Source organism: Juglans microcarpa x Juglans regia, chromosome 4D (genome assembly GCF_004785595.1).
Source record: "Juglans microcarpa x Juglans regia isolate MS1-56 chromosome 4D, Jm3101_v1.0, whole genome shotgun sequence".
In the NCBI taxonomy this organism is placed as follows: Eukaryota; Viridiplantae; Streptophyta; class Magnoliopsida; order Fagales; family Juglandaceae; genus Juglans; species Juglans microcarpa x Juglans regia.
This window is the reverse complement of record NC_054600.1, coordinates 12,738,284-12,766,144: the sequence shown is the minus strand read 5'-3', so window position 1 is coordinate 12,766,144 and position 27,861 is coordinate 12,738,284. Positions and strand designations below refer to the sequence as shown.

At 37.6% G+C, this 27,861-nt stretch overlaps 1 protein-coding gene across 2 annotated transcripts; it reads right to left on the bottom strand.

The window, feature by feature from the left end:
- Positions 1 to 20,234: 20,234 nt before the first annotated feature.
- Positions 20,235 to 27,321, bottom strand: LOC121259522 (ankyrin repeat domain-containing protein 13A). 2 transcript variants are annotated; one of them, XM_041161134.1, is made up of 4 exons: positions 26,876 to 27,321; positions 26,282 to 26,494; positions 24,519 to 26,186; positions 20,235 to 20,988 (listed from the first exon to the last, which is right to left on the bottom strand). In XM_041161134.1, the coding sequence occupies exons 3-4, from the start codon at positions 26,109 to 26,111 to the stop codon at positions 20,605 to 20,607; spliced, it is 1,977 nt and encodes a 658-aa protein (XP_041017068.1). In that variant the 5' UTR covers positions 26,112 to 26,186; positions 26,282 to 26,494; positions 26,876 to 27,321; the 3' UTR covers positions 20,235 to 20,604. The 2 variants fall into 2 exon arrangements, with proteins under 2 accessions (XP_041017068.1, XP_041017067.1); XM_041161133.1 differs by having other exon boundaries at positions 24,519 to 26,166; positions 26,876 to 27,320.
- Positions 27,322 to 27,861: the final 540 nt, after the last annotated feature.

Below are 27,861 nucleotides of genomic sequence, written 5' to 3'. Positions count from 1 at the left end.
ACAAAGAGGATTTAAAGCAAAACCTAATCAAACCATAGCCAAAATAAATCCCCATCTTTCAAAAATGCCCCTAAGTGAATAGTGCCACTGCTACAGTAACTCGTTACAGTACCTCTTTAAACCCTAGTTCCTAAAAAGTGACTTTCCAAATATGCTCTTGGCCAAAATATAAGGCATTCCCAAAAACCCTAATTCATAAAAAATAAGACATATGTGGGCTAAGCATCCTCAAACCCAATTATTCTAGATTAATTCCTATAACTAATAAAATAAGCCCTTTTAATGAAATAAACAAGTCCATGGCCTTCAATCACATAATCATAATAATTGGCCCTAATTTATGTTGTACTATTCCATAGCTTGTATCACGTAAATGATCACTTGATCTTCTTCTCTCAAGCCCATATTGAATATTTGGCTCTTGGTAGACTCGTCCTAAGTGGATTGCATCAATCTTTGCATTGCTTCCTTGATCTTCTTAGCTATTGATATTGTAATTGGTCTATCTGAAACTTGTAAATGATCTTTAAATCTTGGCCCACTTTGGTTCCCATCAAATCTTATGATCAAACTATATCATAAATAATCATGCCATAGGTAATTTCCTAAAAAATGCATTTGATCTCAACCCTATCCTAAATATGCAAACTCGGCTACTAAGGATTCTCATGCTAAAAATGACTACTAGCACCTCAAAACACAAATTAACAAGGAAACTAAGATCAAGAGAGGGAATACTCACAAAGATTGGAGCCCTTGAAGCTTTTCCACTCAAACTCTAAGAACTCATAAGAACATTCAAGAACACTCAAGAACTCTTGAAGAACTCAAGAACACTTGAGATAGAAGATAGGAAATGAAGTGGAGTGAGGAAGAAGTGAGGTGAAGAGGGGTTTATATAACCCAAGAAGTGAAGGTGGCATTGGCTTAAGTTCTTCCTTATTGGGTGGTGGTTCATGATGGCTTTCCTCCTTGTAGGTTATGATGATGCCTTAGGTGTATAGGGGAAAAGCTAGCCAAAGGAGAAGAGAGAGAGAGTTTTCGTGTAGGGTGATGAGAGAGAAAGTGGATGCAATTAATGCTAGGGTTTAACCCTTAATGACCAGCAGTTTAGGGTTTTCACAAGGATTTGCAATTTCATCTTATTCTCTTGTCTTTTTCCCTTGGCTTCTAGTGGCTATGTAAGGCATGCTCAAGTGCCATCTAAGGTGGTTTAATGGTTGTGATTGGGTGGTGGAGAGGTGACCAAAATTAAAACAAATAGAGGAAAAAAAGGAAAATTAAAATTAAAATGGGGTTGGCCGAAATTCCGAATGGCAAAAATCAGTATTTTGAAAATATTTAGGGTTTCGGCTAGGTATTTTTTTTTTCCAAAATCAACCGCGAAGAAATTTTCATAGATAATTCACGGGACCAAAAATCAAATTATCCTTGAAGAAAACATCTAGCTAAGGGTATTTTGGTCCATTATACACAAAGTACACATGGTTGCCAAATGAAACGGTTTTAGGGTTTGACATGTCACCACACAAAATGACATGTACTAAGGCTCAATAAAAATGCAAGTATGGCTAATGAACGCTAGAAATGGATGGTCAACAAAGGAAAATTCGAATCAAAGCTCGAGAAAAGAAATTGAACTAAGCTTGCCTAGCGAAAGTCAGTATTGCTCTAAGTAAATGAACTAACCTTAAAAAATCTAGAGTTAACCTAAGAGTTAACCTAATGGGATAAAGAAGTGCGGTGTTACAAGTCTTCTTTAAATAACATATCAAGAAGTATCTAAACTCTAGACTTAATGAAATTACAAAAGAGTCCCTTAACTATATGAATTTATAAAATGACCCCTAGACTTTCAATATTTGCAAGTTGAACCCTAAACCTATAAAACTTTACAAGCATCATATATCTTCTATGCTAAACTAATTTTTTAACCTCAAAACATTGATATTTACACGTTTCATTAAAATAATAGACCAAAACAACATTCTTAAATTTTTTACATGCAGTTAAACCTATTCGGGTATAAATAAACCATCATACCCGAAACATCTATCTCAACCTATTTCCAAAACAGATCTTAGAAGCACACTTGCTTCCTTGGTTCATGTTATTTATATACAAACAAGCCTATAACCAGTGCAATGCATGGACCGTTATTTATGCTAAATTTTATAATTCTAAATAGTTTATTATATATAATCACTACCACAATTATTAAAAAAACGTATATCAAATATATATAAACTGGAGCATGCATATATAAAAGAGTTTACTTTATCAACAAATATTTCATGGTCAATTTACAATATTAAAAATGTAACCCTTAAGTTTTATAAATCTTTAAGTTTTATGATTCATTTATGGTATCAGTTACTTTATTTCTTAGGACTATGAACAAACATGTGTAATGCATAGATAGATTATATACACTATAAACACACAAAAACACAAAAGACAGTTAGATTCACCTGTTTAATTTTCCTTTGAACTTCAGCACCTTCACATCCAAAAAATAGTTAAATGCAGAAAATACAGTGGTCTCACCTCACTTTATTTGAGAGAGGGAGGGAAGAAAAAAGTGAAAGAAAGAATGACAATTTTCTAGAAACAGAGTGAAAGAAAAACGCGTATTCGATTTAAACGTACGTAGAAAACCGCTTGGCAATTTATTCGGTTGCCTCATCGCGTTTAAAGTTCAAACGGTACCACCCCTCCTTTTGTATTTAGTTTCACGGTAGTCATTGGTATTAGTCCAGTCATTCCTCTCTAGCCTTCTCGCAAAATTAGAACAATTATCAAAAGGAATTTAGGGATTATTTGTGGATGGGAAAGTCTAGTACTGCGACTCTATCCATATATACTTATTGTTTTCTTTTGCTTTTGTTTTTTTTTTTCTTTACATAAGTTATGTCTGGAAAAGTCTAGAAATGCTTTTTTTTTGTTTTTTGTTTTTTTTTTTCCTTTACATAAGTTATTAAGAGTGTAACCAATCCAGTTCGGTCTGGTTTTAGATAAAATTTAGGACCGAATCGGTATATACCGGTTTTACATTTTTCGAAACTGATTATGTTCCGATTACCCACCTAAACCGGTACCTCCGATTTTACTAGTTTTCAGTCCCGTTTTTCAGTTTTTTTAAAATGTAAAAAACATATAATAAAATGTTATTTCTTATGATAAAATATTAGTAATAATTTAATATATATATTATATTTAAAGCATATGATCAATTAATTTTTTATCTTGAAGATTAAACTTTTATTTTATAAATTATAATAACATTATCTTATATATAATTATATTAATAACATATGATCAAATAAATTACAAATATTCATATTTAAAATTAACATTTTATGTTATAATTTATAAATTATAATATAAAATTATTTCATATAAGATATATAATTATATATATTATATATAAAAATTTAATATATAATTATATATTATATATAAAACTTATATATATATATAAATATTTTGTATAATATATAAAATTAATTTTTATATATATATTTTTTCCAATCTGTCCGGTCCCGGACTAGTTCAAAACCAGACCGATTTTCCGGTTTAAATTTACACCCCTATAAGTTATGCCTGACAAAATCTAGTATCGTAACTCTATCCATCTATACTTATTGTTTTCTTTTGTTTGTTTTTTATTTCTTCACATAAGTTATGCCAATTTTTTTTTAAGAGACAAGGTCACATGTCTAAGTAGGGTTGTGCATAAAAGACCTAGACCGGATCAATCCGAAAGACCCGTCATGAGCCCACCCAACTAAAATCGGGTTCATCGGTTCACGGGTTTAATACACCCAACATCAGTCGAAACTGATCACCCGAATGTGACATTGGGTCTATGAATGGACCAAGTCAAGCCCTCACCTCGTTCGCTCTTCTCCACCATTTCTATATCATTGTTAGGAGAGTCAACAGAGGTAGAAGAAGACCAAGAAAGGTAGAGTAGAGTTGGATTGGCAGTGACGACAATGGTTGTCTGCGTATAGTTTCAAGCTGACTAAGTCCACTTTCCTGGCCTCCCTCATGCCCAAGAAAGAGATTTTCACTGACCGCTCCATCGAGGCTCACCCAGAATACGACGATCGTGGAGTCCTCATCGCTATCTTCGGTATTGATTTTTCCTTCATATCTCTGTTTGTACAAGTGCGGGATTTGAGCAAAATAGATGGCAAGGATCATTCTAATGGGTTTTCTTCCTCTCCACGGGTGGCTTGTTTTCTTTTCTTCCTTTTTTTTTTTTTTGAGTTAATCAAAACTAACAGATCGGTACTAATTGGATTTCTTTCTTTTTCTCATGTTATTATTATTTTCTCATCAATTTCCCCATTTATTTTCCTTCTCTCTATCTCTCTGCTGAAGAATTCGAACACATGTTCTCCATCACAATCGTTCAATCAAATTCCATCAAACACGGCTTGTTGACCAGTTTGTTTAAAACATAGCAAGGCTTGGTGATCCATGAATAAGACAGGGTCATGAGATCCAAAATGGGTCTTTTTAGTTTTTGCCCTCCAAATCTCCAATGTATATGGCGGAACGAAAGAGGAGAATAAGAACGGGTTCGACCCGATCCGAAGTTTATAGGTCGGATCGGGCCACTCTTAGTTAGAATTTTCTGCGGGTCGGGTCGAGTCAGCCCCAAATTTGGCTCAGGTGGTTCGGTGTGCAGGCCTATGTCTAAGAGTGATCTAGTCTATTTTTATTAGAAAAAGTCTCACTTATGACGAAAGAAAACCGTGACAACATCTAAATTCCACAGGATTTACAAATATTCAAAACAGACCATCCCATGAATTGAAGACCAAAACAAGGAAAAACCAATACCCAAACTAAAATAATCAGGACAATTATTGACTTGATCTATACAAAGAAAAATCAAACCAACCGAAAACTCAGCCCGCACCAACGTGAATGAAAACCAACGTAAGGAAAATCTGCAACGTGAGTGTAACTCCAAATGTGAGCGTAAACCTCCAAACGAAATTCTGCCTTATACATAAAGGCCTCCAAAAGCTGACCACAACTTACCTCCTTCTTATGCATGGTAAACCACACTTATCCATGCGTAAAAAGAAATTCTTATTGCAATCCCCAAATAGAGGTCTACACGCGCACACCCAACGTGTTCAACACGATTCGTTTTATTAAACTAAGGGAGTTGGCTTTTCGCGTAGAAGGAAGAAAATCAAACCGATATCCAGAACTACAATTGGAATGGTGCGAAGAAACCGTAGCAGACCACGATGCCACTTTTGACCGATGATTTCTGAGTTGGGTGATGATTTCTGAGCTGCCGACCATTCCATTTCCGTCCTCTTCAAGCTGACCACGACGCCACAGAGGGACCCTTCCACCACCGTCGGCTAGTAGGTATGAGGTTTGTGACTTCATTTTACATCAGTTTGGAAGGTTTGGAAATCTTTCCCTCGTAGACTCACCAAACTTGATCTTGAATTCTTTATAAACATTTTATTTTAATCTATTATTACTCTAAATATGAACTTTGGCATGTTAACAATCTAGGGAACAATTGCTCATACTTCAAAAAAAAAAAAAGTATGAAGATTCAGATGCTAAATGGAAGGAATTAGACCCCAAGTATTACTTTTCATGTGAGTTCACAACAAAAAAAAATTGATGAATGCAGCCGATTTCATCATAGCAAGCATGAGTAGAACTCATTTTCTAAAAAAAGGAGAAAAGACGAACTCAAGCAGATTGGTGGAAAAGAACCTCGTGTGGGCTGGGCTGGGCTGGATCTATGTTACCAGCGTCGCTAGTGGAGGAACTGAGAACAACGCCGGTGGTGGAGGTGTTGACCACGACGTTGGATTTCGAACGACAAAGAGAGGCAGTCGAGCTAGGTAGTGGCAAAACCAAATAAAAAAGAGTTAGAGTTCCTGCGTATACTATTTTTATGGGTATTGGGGAGGATGGCATTTTGATCATTTGTCATAAGCTGACATGGATAATAGGACAAACTATGGAGTACATAGGAAGCCCTTCTACCGATTGTACCTTGCAGTTCTCGCGCGTAAAATCACTTTGAGCTCCTTCGGGATATTAGTCGACGTATACTCCTACATAATCCCAGCGCTACCAACTTTAGCAAGCCAGTCCGCAGCTTTGTTTCCCTTTCTAAACACATGTTTAAACCGAATTTCAAAGCTTTGGATGAGCAAGATTATTTCCTCCCAAAAATCCTCCAAATACCAAACTTGACAGCTGCCTTTCACCAGCCAATTCACAATCAGAGAGAAATCTAATTCAACAACAATATTCACCAAGCCCATAGCCTTGCATTTGCGCAGTCCAAATAGAACCCCTAACTAGGGGTGCAAATCGGTCGGTCCGGTCCAATTCAGTCCAGTCCGGCGATAACATTTTTGATCCATCATTTTTTCGGACCAGGCCGGACCAAACACCCATAGGGACCAGACCAGACCGGCAGCTATCAGTCCGTTCCGATCCGGTCGGTCTATTTGGTCTGGCCTTTGTTTTTTTTAAAATCAATTAATAAAAAAAATTTATTTAAAATACTAAATTAAACTAAGTGACTTATTAATGTGGGTTATGTAACAAACTCAATAAAAAATATTTTATATGGTCAATGATAATAAATTAGATGAAAATTACATTATTAATTTAATAATCCTTGTGTCCCTGTGTCCCTCCACAAAACATTAAAACAATCCTTGTGTCTCTCCATACGTGGCGAACATCTCCACATCCATAGATTCAATATTAAAATACATTGAACCACCCCAAACAAATTAATAACCTTTGAAGACTTTTTTGTTCTCCGAAACCAAGCTTCAACAGTTGCCAACCAAGATCAATTAGGCACATAAGGAACACCCAAGAGACTAGAGCACATTTGCCAAACTCTAGCAGCAACCTTGCCCCTGTATAGAACATGATTAAAGTCTTCAAAATAGCCCTGAGGACAACATTCACATTTAGAGACTAATGGGATTCCAATACGCCTAATCCATTCATCCACACTCAGGCTATTAGTTATAGCCTTCCATATAACAACTAAAAATTTCTTTGGCAAAGCAGAGTGCCAAATCCAATCCCAAGCATTTGCTGTTGAAAATCTCTCAGCCCTACTACCAAACCATATTATCATACTTGTCCCTATTTTAGTACCACCAACAAGAGATAAAATATCATCAGCAACCTCCTAACCCACTAGCTGGACAATCAAATCCACATCCCAACTATGCTCAATCATACAATCTTTTTATTTTTAAAAGAGGAAAATTAGATATCTATATAGCTTGACATATACGACCTGAATCCCTCCACTTATCATGCCAAAAGGATAAGTTCCCTTTTCTCACACGCCAAACAGATTTGTCAACAACAAGAGGAACTAATTTAATAAGCATCTTCCAAAATAGAGAGCCTTTAGTCGAATCAACAAGAGAAATATGTTGATTCTTCACATACTTGGCTTTAAAGAAACGAGACCATAAAGTATTCTCTGAGAGGAACTTCTAGGCAAATTTGGATTGAAGGGAGCTATAAACATCCACAATATTTCTTAGCCCCACACCTCCTTCATCCACAGGCTTGTAAACTGAATTGCAACTCACCAATTTCCTCTTTGGCTTTCCTTCCAATGAACCCCACAAAAAAGTGCTAAACAAACTGTTAATTTTACCAAAAATCTACTTGGGTACTGGTAAAATAGATAATAAATGCACCGGCAAACTTTAAAGAACATGCTTAAGCAAGAGCAATCTGGCACCAGAAGAAAGATACCTCATCTTCCAACCTTCAATCTTTTTAGAAATTTTAAGCAACAAATCATCAAAATAATATGACTTCAGCCTACCTGAGAAGATAGGAACCCCCAAGTACCTCACTGGAAAGTGCCCCATCTAAAATCCAGACACTCTAAGTAGCTCCTAGCGCCTTGATTCTTGTATACGACTTGAGAAGAAAATAAATGACTTAGAAGCATTGATCACTTGACCAGACCACTGGGCATAGAGATCTAGAACTTCTAAAATCCTCTCCACATCTTTCTTCCTACCATTAGAGCAAATAACCATATCATCTACATAAAGCAAATGAGATATTAACGGGCCATTACGAGGCTACGAATAATAGCCAATAAGCCAATCTTGGAATTTATTACGCAAAAGCCGCGAGAACACCTCCTCTACCAAAATAAATAAATAAGGGGATAAGGGATTCCCTGACAGAGACCCCTTCCACATTTAAAAAAACCTTTAGAAGTGCCGTTCATAACCACAAAAAACCAAGACCAACATACACAATTAAAAAACAGGTTGCATACCTCCAAAGAAAAACCAAAGGCTTTCAGAATTTGTAACAAAAATTCCCAGTCAATCGTATTATAAGCTTTGACCATATCAATTTGCATCATGATATTGTCCCCCTAATTGGTTTATTTATGTATTGAACCAATTCCTACGTAAGGCTTATATTTTCAAAAAAACTTCTCCTTGGTAAAAATGCTCCTTGCTCTTCAGAAACCAGCCAACTCAAAACAACAGATAATCTAGTCACAATTAGCTTTGAACAAATTTTATAAACAACCGAGCACAGGCTTATTGGCCTGAATTTATCAAATTAGCTAGGATTCGGCACTTTCGGAATCAAAACAATGAGAGAAGCGGTATAATATCTTGGTAGCAAGGTACCTGCAAAAAAATCCCGAACGGCCTCGACCAAGTCTATCTTAATGAAACCCCAATAATGATGAAAGAAATCAGAAGTAAAGCCATCTAAATCTGGGCTGCTATTAATTAGAATATCAAACAAGGCATCTTTAATTTCCTGCTTCGATGGGCTTCGACAAATATTCAACTTTTCAAATTCCCTAACCTCTTCCCGAATAAGCTCAGATAAACTAAGCACCAAAGCCGTTGGCCTGCGACTCAAAAAATCAGCAAAGTGTAAAACTGCTTCATTATGAATCTCTTCCGGCTTAGACAACCTTCTTCCATCTAGCAATTGCATAGATGTAATTATGCTATTCTTCCTCGTCTGCAAAGCCGCAAAGAAAGAAGCATTTACCTCCCTATGTCCTATTCAAGTATTTTTAACTTTTTGTGCAATTCGGGCATCCTCTTTTTTCAGCCTAGAATTTAATTCTGCTTGAGCAGCAAACATCTTCGTTTCTACTTCTTGAGAGTAAGACTCTTGTAGTTGAACCTCCCTTAGTTCAACTTTCTCCTCCAATCATTTTAACTGCAACGTAGTTCAACCAAATACCTCACAGTTCCAGATTTTAAGGGCATTTTTAACTTTTTTCATCTTAGCTGCAAGCTTCCACAAACCAGCTCCTCCCCCCTCCTCATTTCATAAATTAAAAACAAACTCTCAGAAATCTTCATGCAAAGTCCACATTTGCTGGAATCTAAAAATGCTTGGACCATACCTCGTATTTGAATTCACCAACCGAAGAGACATAGGCGCATGATTCGACGATTTTCGAGCTAAATAATTTCATTGACACCATCGGGCAAATATCTAAAAGCCGTGAATTACACAAAGCCCTGTCCAACCAAGCCCAGCTTCGAGCCAAACCACCATGCCCATTACACCAAGACAAATTGTTTCCAAAAAAGGCACTTCGATCAAACCACCATTTTGGATAAAAGAGGAAAATCTTCCATTGCCCTTGGCAGTCTCGGGCACCCTCCTCTTCTTTCACCATCATGGAAAATAGTATTAAGGTCGTCAATAAGCATCCATGGCATCTGTAAAGCTCCAAATGGAAGAAGATTAGCCCAGAGCTGTCTTCTCTCCATATATGTACATTTTGCATAGATAGCAGAAACGATCAACATAGAATTAATCATAAATGTAACATGCTGATTTGACTCTGAATAATATTAATTTGAACGTCCTCATGCCGGAAGACCCACAACTTACCTCTAGACATACCATTAGAATACGAGGCATCAAATTTAAATTACCTTGCCAATGAACAAGCTTACAATCCTGGCAAAAAGGCTCCCTAACAATTAATAATTTCAGTTTTAGTAATTTCAGCATAGCACGTAATCATGCCTTCAAGGAACCAAGACCTCGACAATTCCAAAATAGAATTTCGCTAACATATATCAAGTCTTTTAGGCCTGTTATGAGCCTCTGTGGAGCTGCGTAATTTCATGCTAGTTTGCAAGTTTGGTTTCAATATTTTAGTATTAGACACACCATCTTTTTTTTTCACAATATGAGGTAAGACACCCACTCCCTCTGAAACAGACCCTGATCTCCCCATCTCATGCCTGACCAAAGACTCTTCCATCCTCAAAGTAGAACGCTCCTTTGCCAACCCCTCAACATTAGCATCCAGATCCTCCACTACAACACCATCCGAGAGGCCATTTGTAAGAATCAATGTACCAGCCTCGCCAGAAATTCTAGTATCATCACCAACCTCAAGGGATTTCACCGTAAAATTGACATTAGTGCTAACATCCAGCTCATTTTCCGTGATGATCGAAACAACACCCATCGGTTCAGTTGGAACAGAGGCTACATTTTCCTCATGCTCCAGACCAACATTCAAGATCCCCATATAAGAGTTTTTCTTTATCAACACTACATCATCCCGAGACAACACTCTGTTCCCGCACTGATTACCCAATTTACCACTAACCTCTAAAGCAAATTCCTTGATAACCCCATTTTTACTAACCTCAAAAGGAATGTCCTTGGCAGCCAAAACATGACCCACATGTTCAATAGAAACAGAGGACCCAGTCCCTAGGCCACCATTCATTGGCACCATCGCTACATCATTTGAAACCATCAAATTCAAGACCTTCCCTGTGTTCGAGACCACCAATAGCTCTCGTTCTTTTAAATTCTGCGACCTCCATACTTGACCCGATTCCTTCTTTTTCCCTTTTTCCTTCACCAACAGCTTACAAGTTCCAATATTATGACTTTGAGCGTTACGTTTGGAACAAAAAGCAGGGAGCATTTCATAAACAATATCCTGGCATACACTAGAAGGTTGAAGAGGCGTTCCAATCCATACGTGAGACACTGGTTTCTGAGATACATCCATCAATACACAGACTCTAGCCCCATCTGTACGTGTTGCACATTTAGTCGCATTGTCTCTCTGAAGTAGAGAACCCACTGGTGCTGTAATGTTTCGCAAGTATGACTCTTGATAGAAATTCGGGGCCAGCCCCAGCAAGTGAATCCAAACAGGAGCCATCATAGGTTCTACATCTTCTAAAAAATCCACCATCCACTAAAAATTATGATAGCTAACTCCATCAATATCACTACTTTCCCGGGACATAGCCTTGAGAAAATCTTCCTATAAAGAGAACCTAACAAACACGTTTCTTGGCTTCCTCGTTGCTGAAACAATCGGCTGAGAAGAAAGACCCCATCTCCCATTGATAAATACTCGGATCCGATCTAATGATGGCATTTGCCTCAGAAACTTCATCACCATAGCAAACCAAAAAGGGACCGCAGATCGCTCAATTTCATCTCTAGAAAATTGCACAAAAACCTCCCCATCTACAACTTTTGGAGACCAAAACAGGACCACAACCTCAGGGATGGGCTGTGGCGTGAATGACACCAGCTTTGCAAAGGAATGACTCATCTCCGCCATTGGCAGAGGGCCCTTAGAGCCCCTGGCGGCATCCATCTTCCCTTTGAAAGCCCTAGCAAAACCAGAGCAAAAAGAAATCTCCTAAAATCGCCACACGCGCCCCCCACAAGCCCTAAAATCTCACTAAAATTTTGGCAATCTACATAAGTTACGCCACGTTTCCTGGTTAGGTCCTGTTTGTGCAATGGCTGTTGTCCATAGAAAAACTCACCACCCTTTCTTTTGTATTGAGTTTGAAGGTTGACGTTGGATGTCCGATTATCTGGAATAGAGTTTTACGGTTATTTTAAATAGAAGTCCGATTTATCTGGAATGAATGACACGTAAGATAGTTGAAACTCGGTTTTTATATAATTAAACAAATTTAAAGAAGAAAACATTAAGATCATGAATAAGAACATTGAAATCCTAAAACTGAAACTAAATATCTCGGTCTTACATCTTTGTGCTCTTAACTCATATATCATCCATACTATCAACACCCTATCTTCAAACAATAAAACCCTTAAATGATACTAGTCCTCCACGAATGCTTATACCAAAACATAAATGGGAAAGAAATCATAAATGCAACTCAAAGCTTGGGACCGAAACATACTTGACAACCACACTCCTTTGATTCACATACTTATACCCTTGATGGTTTTTCTTAGACACATGAATCCATTTTCTTTTATAAAATGAACTTAAATCTCCAACTATTATAGAATACATGAAATGTTTTCCTTATGAGGATCAACTCGAAAGATTTGGGTGCAAAATAAGTTCCAACCGAATCATGCATTGCTTGGATGACATTCTAACCTTTGTTCTTCAAAGCTTACACATGACCATAAATGTTAACATGATAGAACTCATGGATGCTCACAAAAAAAGATCTAAGAATGACACGCAAGTTATGGAATATCTAGCTATCATCTATTCCAACCGAAACTAACAAAACCAACACCATTTAATGGCAAACAAAGCTCAAACCTACTATGAACATGAAGACTATTACTCTTTCAGATAAGACTTTTATATAACACCAATATAGCCTTCTAGACTTAAAAAAGAGAAAGTTAAGAGAAGTTTACGAGGATTGAGGCACTTGGTTTAACAAGAGGATCTTCACCACCAAGCTCAGTATTTCCTCTCTCTCTCGGTTTGCACAAGTGAGGAGGTTTGGTTTGATATTTCTATCTAAGTATAGTTGTTTAGAGGAGACAATAAGTAGAGAAGGAAATGAACAACCACTCTTATAAAGTTCTCGGTTTCAAGTGGGAAGATGAGATGAAAATAAGCACAAGTTTGAACTAAAACTAGCCACTAGTACTCATTGTTCCAACATTTCACTACCCAATAGAAATCCACCAAAATCTCATTTAATGAGAGGTAATATTAAAGGCCTTATTAGGGTGGAGACCAGCCTTGTGAATTCTGGAAAAATGGTGTGTATGGCAGCAGAAAAATAATGAACAAGACCACAATGATGGGGCAAGGTTCCCTCCAAGTTTTCCGACAAATCTTTCCCATCTTAGAAGACCAATGGTTGGCCTTGGGTTCCAATGATTACAATAATCCAATTTTGAGTAAAAAGAATAACAAAATCCTCAAATCTTATTGGGTGAGTGGGCCGACACACAATGGAGAAATGGGTGGAGAGTGCTCGGTGATTCTCGGTTACAACCCCTTGCCCCATTATTCACTTAAAATCGTAGTTTTCTTGTAATTATAAACAAGGTTTGAAACTTCTAATAATTTCACTAACTAACAATGATCAAATAAGGCTTCAAACTTCATAGGTGATGAGGGGTGGCAAGTTGCAGGAAAAAGAAAAAAAACATGAATGCTTGAGGATAAGGGGCTCGGCCACTAGATCTTCAACTCCTTTTCATCTCTTCTAAGTTTTCAATCCTTTATGCCTAATAAGTAAGACCCTAAATATCTCACGAATATGATAACCAAAATGATTAGAAAATCTAACCAAAGAAAGTAAATTCCATTGGTGGTGAGGGGGCGGCACACAAGGCTAAGACACAAGACACAAAATCTGAAAAGTGAATCTATGAATAACCTTTTTGCCAAGGGTAACACATAGAGGTGCATAGGAGTGAGAATTAATCTAGACATATATTTGAGATGTCAATAGTCCATGAGCTGTGCTATGGATCAGCCACTGTTCACGACTGATCCGTAGTGCACCTTAGCTGGCATTATTTTTTTTTTCTTTCTCTAAAGCAGACCAGCTCTCTCTCTCTCTCTCTCTCTCTCTCTCTCTCTCTCTCATCAAGCTCTCTCTCTCTCTCCTTCCTCAGGTCTCTCTCTCTCATCAAGCTCTCTCTCTCCTTCCTCGGGTCCCTCTCTCTCTCATCAGCTCTCTCTTTCCTACCTTCGTCTAATTAATGGGAGTCCAACCCACGATCTCATCTTTCCGCCTGCTCTAATAGTGGTAAAGACTTCAGTTAAATTAAAGCTTATTGATCCATGGGAACCCATTCGTGCAATAGATTTGGACAAAAATAAACAACAATGTAATTTCAGCGAACACATACGATTCGATTCTATAAGAAACGAACCGTGAAGGTAGTCTGTGTTTCATTCATGGACATGGTTTCCTCGGGTCTCTCTCTCTCATCAGAAGGGAGGGGGAGTTGGGATGAAGCACGGGGAGGGGGTAAATCATAGAGGAGCAAAAGAAGGAAGGGGGAAAGAGAAATCAAAGAGGGAATGGGCGGAGTTTTATTATAGGGTGTTTTTTATAATTATACTTAAGCCGCGTAGGGTGCGGTGTGGCTACTCTTCAAACAGTGGCTGCTCCCTAACTTTTTTCATAGTCAATATCCAAGTAACCTAGGGTGGTAGAACCTTAATTGATGAGGTGACAAAGTGAATGCCACGTGTCAAGTCTAGATTGGGGCACTTGGCACCACATCATCATAAAAAATTTTATCGTGCCAAAAATTCCTAAAACTTCTAACTAAAATGATGGGACTAATCTTTTTACCAAATTCCATCTCTAAGTACATTGAAAAAATCCGAGAAGCTAGACCAACTTATAAGGTCATTACGAATTCTTAGGCCTAAGATCTATTCAACTAATGACCTCCAAAGTCCAAAAATCCATTTCGATACATGCCTCGCCTTGGAGTGTTATATCCTCCCCCATAATAAGAGATTTCATCCCCAAAATCACATAGCATATACTAAAGATGAAACTCAAATCAACCTGGATATTTACTCTAAAGACTATCGTCCACTATTCGCAATAGAATCCTCGAGTGAGGAAGGCGATGGTGCTTTTCCCTCTTCTTCCGTCACTGAGCCTTGTGAAAAGTAGTAAACCTCATCATCTTTGGAGTCATAATACATATTCGTTCTCATTACATGTAACTTATGACCTATCATAGCACCATCATCTTCCACATGCTGATCCTCTTTGAGAAATTGAAAAAGGTTGGATGAAGACATTGAATACTCGATTGTCTCAAATGGAGATGCAAGTAGCTATGTGGCTTGAATTTTTGTGGCACAGGTGGATTTCGGGTCATCTCGAATCCCTAACATACGCAGTCATCATCCTAATTCTCTCAACAGGTAACACAGACTTACGTGTTGTAGTCCCAGTCCATGCCATACTTTTCCATAAAATGAATGTCTTAACACTAAAATATAGTAATCAAATCATATGATTATCAACCATGCACCCAATTCATTTCTTTAACAATTAAAACAATTGCCTTTATTGCTTGGTCAATCAAATACAAAAGGATGGTCTATATAAATGATATGGCTTTACAACCAACGTATTTATATGTTCTTGACCAAAAAGATTAGGATACTTGGTTCTTATTGCATCCTCTCTTTCCCAGGTGACCTCTTGAACATCTTGATTCTACCAGAGTACCTTAGCCAATGGTATCTTCCGATTTCTTAACTCTTGATCCTTCTAGTCGATAATCTGCACCAACCATTCTTCGTATGTCAAATTAGGTTGCAATTGCACATATTTTTGATCCGCTATAGCCTATAACAGGTTGCTGATCTTCGAAACTCCTTTGCAAAAGGAAATGTGGAATAAGTCATAATTATATACCATCATAAGTTGGTCACTCATATCAAAATACAAAGAGCCATAAATTGTTCATCGCCTAACTACAATAAACATCTTAAAACTTACAGAAATACTAAAGCTAAACGAAGACAGGCCCCCGTGACTATTCCTCAAGCTGGGTAGGTTTTTCTTCCTCGGGATAGCTTTCTTAGGCTACATTTGCATCATAGGCCACATTTTTTAGGAGAGAAACTGCAGTGGGACTACCAAGGTGAGATTTCAATGAAATCTCAATAAGATAAAATTCATAACAATACCAATAATGAGAGACAATTGTAATGAATATGCATGCACAAGTTTTTGTAAATAAAGCCAAGAATACATATATGCTGATGAATCATCCTTTTTTAAAGACACGGGTATTTGTGAGCATGACAAAGAATCACCCTCTGATCAAATCGCATATATTCATAAGTATGGAGAGGAACCACCCTCTAATCAAATCACATACATTCATGAATGAATCACAATTCACTAAGTATAGTGAATCACTCCATCCATCCGATGTGGAAAATCTCTTTATCCAATCAATATATGGAACAGCTCCACCAAAACAACATGGGGGAATCACTATACCAGCTTGGCACGGGGAATTTCTAGCTAGGTAACACGTGGAACACATCCACTAAAACATCACAAAGAACGCTCCACCTGATCAATATGGGAACTCTCTCTACCCACAAAAAGGTCTCACCCTAAACATCATGGGGAATCCCTCTCCCATATGAAACTCGTGGCAATGTGCCACCTAGGAATGGTATGGGAAATCCTCAACCCAATCCCATGAGTACAGAGCACATTAATCGCACATCACTTTAAATCACATTATCTTAAAATCACATCATAAAAGTAATTAATAAATATAGTGAGAAAAGTAAGCAATTTAATGAGAGAAAGAGATGATAAGCAGAATATGTGATTCCTGAACATATCCATAAACATTTACCCAACATTTCTAGTATCGTCGTTGGAGTGAACCTACCTAGACAACGACTAAATGCTAATGCTTGGTGCTAGAAATAGTTGGTCTCCTTGATGAAAACTCTAAACTTTTGGCCTTCTCAAAGTCTTCAAATAGCAGAAGAAATCAATACTTTAAGATCTCAAAATGAGATGTTGTCTTTTGTCCAAAGTCTTATATATGGAAAGACTGCTAATTAAGGCCCTAAGATTTCTCTGACCTATGTCTTGCTTGAATGAGAGACATTTCATCTCGGTCATCCATGTGATCTCTAAACTTGAAGAATGATAAAGACCAAGTGACTGATGGGACAAGGCGTGCATATCTTTGTAGCCTACATTGAGAACAAACTTGTAGCCTTTCTCCTTATGAGAGTCTCCCACGTGGCGTTAAGCCTTACTTCTAAGGTTAGACAATATAGCCTATAGGTCCGTAACATTTTGCCCTCCGAGCTCATTTGGGTTACCTCGGAGTGCTCCTAGCTTTGTATTGGACTTGTCCTCGCCCGTTGCTCGCCTTTCATATGATCAGCACGTCCTTTGCTTGCCTGGTGTAGGGTGAAACTTCCTTTATCACCCTGTATTGTCCCACACCTACCAGGCTCTCTATAACCTGCTTCTCGTCTTATTTCCACCCCAACTGCATGTTGCTCGCTAAGCTGCCTCTTTATTATCAGCATTTTGCCCTTGTGAGGGGATTCCTTCCCTCGATTTTGGCATAGTTCTCACACCCATACACCTAAAAGTTTATTCCAAGGCCTATTAAGGTTTAGTGAAGAATTTGGATGATATTAGTAGCTTTGGGAAACCCAATTTAGATTTATTAGGCAACTTTAGATAGGTCACTTGCCCAAAATTTATTATGGCGGATTATGAGATATATTGGGTCTAATAACTGGATTAAAGCCAATTTAATAGTTATAGAGCAAGTGGGACCATATCTAATCAATATTAGGCTTGAGAAATTATTTAAGAGCCCAAAAATATTTATTGGACGAGTTGAGCTTACTTCAAACCCAGCCAATTAGAATTTATTATTCAACTTGGTCTACGAAAATATAGGAAACCCATACAAAAGCGAGACCCCATGACTCATTTTTAAAACCCAAATTTGATAACTATAGACACTAAGACCCATAAATCACTAGAAAACCCCAAACCATGAGCCATGCTACATGCATTATTGTCTTCAACCTAGAATGAGGGTTATCATTGTTCTCTACCACTCTACACGTTCCTTGCTCCCAACCATCATGCACACATCTATTCATAGATAGCCGCTGCCTCTGCCATCTCTTATGTCATCCTAAACTACACATGCTTAGCACGTAAATGCCATGAACCATCATTTGAACCAACTAAAACATGATGCACTCTAGTATCCACTTGGCCTTAGGCTCGTCCACGGGACAACTCTCTACATCTTAAAATGGTCCCAAACAAATGACAGACCCTTCTCCTTCCATTTCTTAGTAAGTGGATAAGTACTATGGGCGGGGCATTTGGGAGTTCTGATTTTTGGATATCTCTCAAATCATCTTCCAAGTTTGTGGTCAATTTATTTGAGTCAACACCAATTGGAGTTGATAAAGAATCCATTTAACATGTGAAAGACAAAAACAATTACAAAACATGTAAACAAAGTAGAAAACAAAATAAAGCACATCTCAAATATGAAAATAAAAATTACAATTACACAACAACTAGTTTGCAACATGTCAAACATCACAAGGGGTTCTAAAATCTAGATTTTTAGTTCACTCATCTTTCCACAATTCACATCACAACAGTTTTTTCCTGAAAAGAAATACACTAAACTAAACATGTAGATCACCACTCATAATGGAAAACAGGCTCTCGGTTACTATTCAATCCTAATCCAAAGGATAAAAAATTTGCTCCAAAATTTCGAAATGCCTATATAGAGATAATTAGATAAACAAGTTAGACATCAAACAGTAAGGAAAATATGGATTGAAATTAAATGGTAAACCAAGGTTAAGACTTATTGCTCACAAGGATAATGACGACCAACAGAGATAACGGGCATCAATTTCTCAACCACCAGTGGACAACCAAACCAAGCAGAGAGAGAGAGAGAGAGAGAGAGCGGCCAAGTCGAAGAAGGGAGAAGGAGGGGGTTACGACTAAAGTCGTAACCAAAATGACGCATTTGGTTTATTAAATCAAATGACATCGTTTCAGTTAATTTTTTTTCTTACTCATATTAATGAAACGACATCGTTATCGTTTTATGCAAGAATAAAATAATATATATATGTATATATAATCGGTCGGCTCGTTGATTTGCTCTGGTTTCAAACTGAGAATCGAATTGGCTAATGTCTGTTTTGTCTCATTGGACCGCTGACTAACCAATTCTCTGTTAGAGCTCTGTCGGTGCTAAGGAAGAAGACAAGAGCTGAGTTACGGAAGTCAAGTGTTTGCGGGATCTGTTGAAGTGAAGAAAGGAGACTTGAAGCAGTTCAAAGAAGGCTGGAACGACGTCGTGGAAGTCTGGGACTTGAAGAACAAGACGCACCGTATTGCTGGGTGTTTTTATTAGCTGTAGATGGGTGCTACGCACCGTTTCAATTGTCTTTATTATTATGGGGTCTGTAAACGCAGCGTTTGGAATTATTCCAAACGATGCGTTCATCTATCAACTGTCTGTTTTCATACTGGTCTGTCATTTATTTTCTGCATACTGTGAGGTCAAGTTAGTTTATTCGGAATTCTGTTAGAGCAACGTCTTAAGGCAGGGAAGGTAGTGGAATTGAAAATCAGAGGATATTGTAAGAAGGAATTCTGTAGGAGGTTGGGAGCCCTCGAAGTTACTCCCGTAGCAATATAGTTCTTCTAGCCATTTATCCAAACACCTGGTGTGCTCATTCACTTTTGTATCAGTCCGTAGCATTCCATTTCCATTACATTCCTCAACAGCATCCCAATTAATTCATACTACAGCCGCACTCTTTCATTTCCACCATCTTCACTATTACAGTAGATTACAAGAGGATTCTAACATTCTCCACCGATTTCAATTAGTTTTGGCATCCATCCCTAATCTTCACAACATTAGACTTTAAGGTGCATTTGGATAGATGGATATAGGGGAAGGATTTGCATTTAGGTTTTTAAAATTGAAATCTCTTGCTCAAGTCTATATTAAAATTTGGGTTTGCGCCAAAGCAAAACAACCTTAAGTTTTTCAAAGTCTTACATTTGAAATCATGGTAGAGTTTAAATCCGAATTTAAATTTATATTCTTCTATCCAAATGCAACCAAATTACTTGCTAATTCCTCTCCGCGGTTTCATGGTATGAAATATTCCTACTGCTTGACAGAAATTGCACATGCATATTCTCTTGTCGGCTAATTCATTGCATATTCTGGCTAGCTTAGAAGGTAAAATCTTGCCATTAAGTTATTAATAGTAAGATAAAGTATAGCTTGATAAACCTAATTTTAACGCTAAACTTGAAATAACAAAGAACGCACACTAGCAAAACAAAGCGAGCTGAAAAGAATAGTTGTTAACTTGCGCTAGAATGACATGAGAGAATACCAATCACAAAAAAGAAAAAATGTAACATTGTTACTTGAATTAGATACAAAGATTGGTGTCAACGAAAAATTGGAAGTAAAACACGCTATCAGAGAAACGAGAAGACTCTGCTCCTCGATGATCTCACTTCACATAAAAATACAACTGATCAAGAAGACAAGGCCCTTCTTAATCAACAACAAATTGATTTCCAAACAATCATCCACCAACCAAATCATCCAAAGGGAAAATTGAAGGTCAGCTGCGCAGAGGAGTTAACCTCCCTCTCCCTCCTCATAGTCGGACCTAAAAAGTGGCGAAGCATGAAATAGATTTTGAGGTAGTTATTCTTCTACATCCTCACTGACCTGATGTCCACCGTCCCCACCTCTCGCTGCTGCGTGTTTCCTATTTTTCTTGCTCTTGGCTTTCTTTGCCTTCAAGCGGCGCTTCTTCTCATTTGCATCAACCCATGTATAGTCTGACGGTATTTGGAATGGGTCAACCTCATCCTTATATCGGTGACTGTCACTGTCACTAGATTGCCCACCACGACTCCCTCTCATCCACGAAATCCATGACGTGGACCCCTCTGATTCCTTGGACTTGGCATCCTGGAAATGTGCAGGGCTGGAGAGAGGGGTTGAAAACTCCTCTGATGGCTGAAGTTCTTCAAACTTAGTGAAAGTAACAAGGACTCTTATAGTGGGGACAATTGGGATTGCTATCTGCAGAAGAGAGTAAGATTTTATAATGATATACAAAAGTAGGAGCTAGAATGAATAATGAAAATATGATTACTAGTTTATGAGACACTACTCTTTGTTGAACAATGACTAATCAATCCAATAGGAAATTTGAAAGAGAAAAAAGGAAAAGAAAAAAACTCAGGATACAAATGAACTCTCAAGGACTGGTATCAAGAGAGCGCTTAATACTCAGAATGATCTAGAAAGGAACCTTGGTTATCATTAACCCATTATAAGCTATTAACCAAGCAATAACTAGCAGACTTATTATTATCTAAACGTGTTGGCCTATGATGCAATAGAAAATTGCACTTAAAATAATGAACGCCATTTATACACAGCAGCTTGAGAAAGCACGGTCTCATTGTTTTGGATTGGTGGTTTATGTGTAAAAAGAATGGAGAATCTGTGGATCGTTTATTACTTCACTGTGAGGTGGCAAAGGTTTAATAATATGAGATTTTTCATAGGATTGGTATTGCATATTGGCATGGGTCTAGGAGGGTGGTGGATCTTCTGGCTTGTTAGAGAGGTTTCCAGGGTAACCACCAAATCGCTGTCATATGGAAAATGATTCCTCTATGCCTTATGCAGTGAATTTGGCTTGTGAGGAATGGCCGAAGTTTTGAAGATACGCTTGCTGGAAGAGATTAAAGGTTTTTTCTTTCATATATTCCTTTGGGCTTCTGCTATTGTTCTTGATGGGAAAATTTTCATGATTTCCTTCTCTCTTTCAAGATCCTAGATTGTAATTAGGTGTCCTCTCTTGTATACTCCCCGTGTACTTGGGCTATGCCTAATTTCTTTGATATAATAAAATTTCTTTTACTGATCAAGAAAATGTATAAATCTAGTTTTCCCAACACAAATCAAACATGTATGAGAAGTTTTAATAGGAATAATCAAATGCTTTGAGCCAAACAAGGCCGTTAAACCAATCACCTCTTTCAGTACAGAGTGCAAGGAATTTACATCCTACATCAGACTCAACCATACAAGAAAATTTCTGAATTTCAATCAATTGCTCTATAATTTTTTTATTTTCTGCTCTTGTTCTTTTCCTATTGTTGTTTTGTTTTGGTGTTACTTGTGTTTGCCCACTTTGCTGACCCCAAGATTACTTTTTCATCCTTTGATCAGGCTCAAGATAATTCTAAAAAAATCTAAAATTAAGATGAAGAATATGTTCCAAACCAAATCCCTGTTGCATCAAGAAAACTTAAGTCTAAAAATGATTTGTTATTAGGTCGCCTGATTGCTACATGACTAATTTGGAAATTTCCATCACTGCCTAGTCCATCAGGCTAATTTTTTTATAAGTAAATCTTATGTGAAATTAGAAAAAAAGAAAAATCCTTAAAGTGTTTGCCACTATGGAAATACAGATGTCATAGTTACTTCACTTTCAATATCTCTCTTTTTATTTAAGATTTTTTAATGAAAAACAAAAAAGAGTTGAGTGATATCTAAAATGCCAGGACCTCACCAAAGTGAATGCTTCTGTAAGGAACCCTCAGCAGCATGTGTAACAAAATATATTTTCATATCTTACAGCAATATCAACAAGAAATTGATACGCTTCCAATTAGATTCACCAAATTAAAAGCAAAACATATATCTTAAGTAAGAGTGCAACATTATGTTAAAGACCCAACCATTGATCCAGAAACCTAGGACTGTTGGATACTAATTTGGTTAAACCTTCAAGCCTCATGATCATAACATTCTACCACGCTTCCAAATCTGACATCCACGATGGCCCACTCTATCGATACTGATCCGGCGGTAGCCCTTTTTTCCTTTTGGCGACTACACTCATCTATCAGTATTCAATAACTTAACACCATGCCCATACATAGTACTAAGGCATTTTAATCTAGCCTATAGGCTGCCCCTTTGGTAACTTGAACTCCTAACGTGGCTCTGCTCTAAATACCAATTGTTAAATATCAAATCATTGATCCAAAAGCCCTAAGACTGCTGGATAATAACCTGGTTAAGTTTTTAACCCTTGGGATCATCACACATTATCATGTATTTCTATTTCTACACACATTATCATGTATTTCTATTTCTATTTCTATTTCCACACGCTCTTCTATGACTGCTAGCACTGCTGAAGTCACAACATCCCGCAACAAGACCTCCCTCTTTTTCCTATTTCAATGCCTCCCCCACAGGTGCTTTCGTTTAATTAAAACAGATTAAGATCACTTCAGTTAATATGATAACACAGTCATATTTGACAGGACTTATCACGAAAGATGTTAGTAATGATAACAGAGATATAGAAGAAATGTATAGGATTTCAACAGGTCTTCAGGAAAATATGATATGGAAATTTGACTAATGATAACAAATCTACTGTAGTTCCTAGTTTCAATTGAGACGTTAAGTCTTGTATTTCTTTTTTCAATATAAGGTAATAATTAATCCCAAAAAAAAAAAAAAACTAACTTGTAAAAGCTCGGAAGTCTAAAATGTCAATAGTACTAGTGAAGAAATCAGTAGCAGCTATCCAGTCCAAAAGCAATCTCAAAACAATAGCTTATAAAAATCAGACCAATAACACTTAGAATACTCAAAGTTTGGGCACTCATTTCTTGCCATAAATACCTCCTTAGAGGAAAAAGTACCCACCTTCCAAATCATCTACTACCATGCTTACAGAATCTCCCATATTATGTTCATAGTAACCATGGAAAACATACGAACCCAGTTAGGAACAGAGAAATAAAATCAAATTCCAAATTTTAGAATAAAATTTAATATGATTTGCAAGTTTTACAAATGAAAGGAAAACTCAGTTCATTTCAAAAGCTAGCTCCTAATTTCAAGTGAGACATAATGACTTCTAGAATTTTGGACAAAAACATAACTTTTTGTGGAAAAACAGACAGAAAAGGAGGGACAGCTAGCCGTTTCTGAATGAAACTTCTTTCAACCCTAGAAAAATTATTTTCCAAGTCCTCACCGCCATCAGAGAGATAGAGGATAATGATGATGATGAAGATCAAAGTGCTGAAAATAACTTGGACCTCATCAAAGATCCTCAGAATTTCTTGTTAAGAGAAAAAAGAGGCCTACTTATCAAAAAAAGAGAAAAAAGAGGCCTTCCAACTTTATAATCAATGAATAAAAAAGGGAAAACAAATGAAGGAAGGTGAAGATATTTCATACTAAAAGCAGAAAGTGATATAAGCATATAGTAACAACTATTAAGAAGCGGAAGGCGATGAAAATACTTGGACCTCATCAACGATCCTCAGAATTTCTTGCAAAGAAAACAAAGAAAAGAAAAAAGAATTTCCAACTATGTAATCTACCAAAAAAAGGAAAACAAATGAAGGCAGGTAAAGAAAGGTAATAATAAAAGCACTTACTAAAAAAACGAAAGTCCATTATAAAAGCAGAAAGTAATATAAGCATATAGCAATGGGTATATTGCAAAATCATTCACTCATAAATAGAAAAAAAAAAGTTTAGCAAAGTCAATGTATCAACATTACCTTGACAGGAAACGTCCCAGGTGGAAGTTTAGTGGTCAAAAGTTCCCTGAGTCTCCTAACGGCTTTGACCTTGTTGGCCAAGATGTCAAGTAGAGGCAGTAGCTCATCTGTTTTCAGAGAGAAATCTGGTGTCAACCATAAGACTGGTCTCAAACCTTTTTTGTATTCACTCTCAAGCTTCGATTCACTAGTGGCCCCTTTCTTCTTTTTCTTCTTACTGCTTTTATCTTTTCCCTTCTTGGCATCCCCCATATCCTCCTTCGCAAATTCGGATGATGATTTTTGATGATCCACTGGTTTCTGATTGCTACCTTCTGGGGCCAACTTCGAGAACTTCTTCAAAATCTTGGAGTCTTCAGGATCCTCAACAATACTCTTTGAACCTTTTTTGTTCCAACCGAACCAACTTTTCTTCTCTTTTGCACCATTGGATTCACCATTCTCATGGAAACCTACTGAACCATTTTCTTGATATTCGACAATCCCATGTTCCTCATCCTCACAAAGGCCATCTGAGTTCCCCATTCGTAGTGCAGAATCCAGTTGCATCCTTTCTTCAGCTGTCAAAACATCATCATAGTCATCATTGTTATCACCATTTGCCAACCTTTCTTCATCATCCACGGCAAAAAGTTCCTCATCTGTCATGGCACCAGGAACCCGCCTTGACTTCACGCTCACCATAACGTGAAGCATATCATAAACTTTGGCCTTCCAATTTCCAACCATCTCAGTCCTCTCCAGTCGCCTCCAATTCAAATGGGGAACAAGCTCAGCCTGCGTAACATCAATACCAGGCCTATACATGTTTGTCTGCGACATCAATGCCACTTCATGTGCAACTTCTGCTTCTGTTGGTTGGGTGCCTGCACCTTCCAAAGCATTTGTAATTTCCTTCTCCTTATGGGAAAGAACAATCAAAGAACCCGGTGACAAAGTCACATTGCCATCCTCTGAAGAGTAACCTTCTCCGAGAAACAAAAATGTCTGATCCGACCTTTGAATCCGGAAACCATCAAAACCAGCAAGGGTCATATCAGCACGAAGATTAGAACCGCGCTTCCAAATACGGTAAGTATCTGATGGAGCAATACGACCAATAAATGGAATGACCGAGCTCTCAAAATGGAAAGTTATCTCCATGTAAAAATCACGAATACGAGCCATTGAGGCAACAATACGTGGCAGTCTACGACACCATTTTGCCCAAGCGAGAGGTTGGTAATGCCTTGCAATGATCAGTGCAATTGACTCTTCCCTAGTGCACACTGCCTCCTGGAGAGCACTCCAACCATTCTCATTCTGGAGACTCCAGTCCGCACCAGCTGCCATCAAAATCTCTGCAGAGGTGGCATCCCGGAGGCGTACTGCAAGGTGTAAAGGAGTCTCACGCCCTGGAACATCACGACGATCAATAACAGTTGAGACGGCATCAGCCTGGAGCTCAGCAGCAAGAGACTCCTCTTCAGTATTAACCTCTCCAGCCTTGGCGAGCCGTGGCAGGGTAGAGATAATGCGCCTTAAGGCGGCATAGTCACGGCGCACCACCGCCAAATGAACTGGACTATGAGTGTATTTTGAAAAATCTTCCATTGATTCTCTGTGTCTCTCTTTCTAATTCTAACTATATGGTTCCTTCCAGTTTTGGCTGAAAGTGAAGTTATAGAGCTAAACTTCAACGACAACCACAGACAAATTTCAGGTATTCAAGAACAATAAAGAAGAAGAAGAAAGAAAACCCAGAAAAAATCAGGATTACTCACTATTTTAGCCCTCTTTGCCTTCAAACCCTGTTATATGTCTGGAGATTCCTCAAAGGGGCAACCAATTTAGAAGAAATCAAATCCAAAATTTGTTGCCCAAATTTCTTCGTTATGGAGAAAATATCCACTTATTTTTGTCTCTCAGACTCTGAAACCCACTTACACAGTTTGTTCTTGAGCTCCGTCATAAGAACGCCGTCACAGGGCTCAAATCTGTACAAGAGAAAACAAAAATTCCAATGACAATTAAGCTCAAATCACAAAGAAAATCATCCTTGAAAATCTAAACTAAGATTAGCAGCAATTTTCTTTAAAAAAACAAAACAATCTTTCTCCCTCGCTCTTCCTTTCTCCCTGCTTGATTACTATGAAAGTAGCGGAAAAGGAAGGCAAGTATATTCCGGACATTTTTTAAAAAGAACAGCGAAGCTATAATTTTTTTTATAACCAAAGCAAGAAAAGACACGATCCAGATTTCACTTTCTTTTCCTATTTCTTTTTCCCCCCATTTTCCGAGCAACCAAACAGAAATAACTTTACTCGTTTTAACCAAAGAAAAAAGATTAAAGATAGGGCAACAATCCAAGAAAGTACCTGAGAAAGCGCCGCGTGAGAGACTCGAGAATTTTGGAGACCGATCGGTTTCAGTGAAGGTCTTCTGCTTCGACTCCAAAATTAGAGCTAAGCTAGAGAGGGAGAGAGGATAGGGAGAGACAGAGAGAGGGGGAGGGAGAGAGGGAATAAATCGGACGGTTGGTGTGGAGTTTCAGAGATGCGATCTAACGGTGGGGACAATCTTCACTCTCAATGCGTACTGTATGAACTTTAAACCATTAATTGCTGACAACAACAATCAGCAGAGCTTCCTAAGTACATACTCGAACTCGTCCTCGAACTCGTTCTCCCGACTCGTTCTCCCGACTCAGATCTGTCTGTGTCTATCACTCCCTCTGCTTCTCTGCAATCTCAGGTGGGAGCCTCATCGCTTTTGCTTTGCTTTTTTCTGAATTGCCCTCAGTTTTTGCCCATATTTACCAAAAATGTCCCCCCTCGCCCGCACTCATTCTTCTTCCCCAGCCCAATGTCGCCATCCTTTCGGTCTTTTAAAAATATAAAGAGCATATTTGGAATTACGGTCGTAACCGCACGTTTAAAAATTAATTTTAGAAATAAAGTAAAAATTAATTTTTGAAGTAAAAATAATATAAAATTTAATATAATTTTTTTAAAAATTATGACTATATTTTTTATGAAATAAGATTAAAGGACAATGCGATAATTATCTGAAAGTTATGTAAGTATTTTCGTAATTTGATGTATATGGAGTATACAAAACAAACACTTAAATATATCCTAAAAGACCTGAAAAAGAAATAAGAAAATCATGAATACTAATTTCATTAAGCACAATAACAAAAAATCAAAGCAATAAGGTGTGCATAGAAAGATTTCCGAAGTGCATTCAGTCTTCAAAGCACCAATTTTTCCTTCCCAACTAAATATATCATATAAGGTACAAATGAATCAATCTCCAAACCGCAGCCACCTGATAACAACGGTGAAGCCTGCCCATTCCAGCT

Coding starts and splice junctions, on each gene's coding strand:
- LOC121259522 (XM_041161134.1), bottom strand. CDS start 26,111: ATGGAAGATTTTTCAAAATACACTCATAGTCCAGTTCATTTGGCGGTG. Junction 20,989..24,518: donor CTGGGACGTTTCCTGTCAAG/GTAATGTTGATA, acceptor TCTCTTCTGCAG/ATAGCAATCCCAATTGTCCC.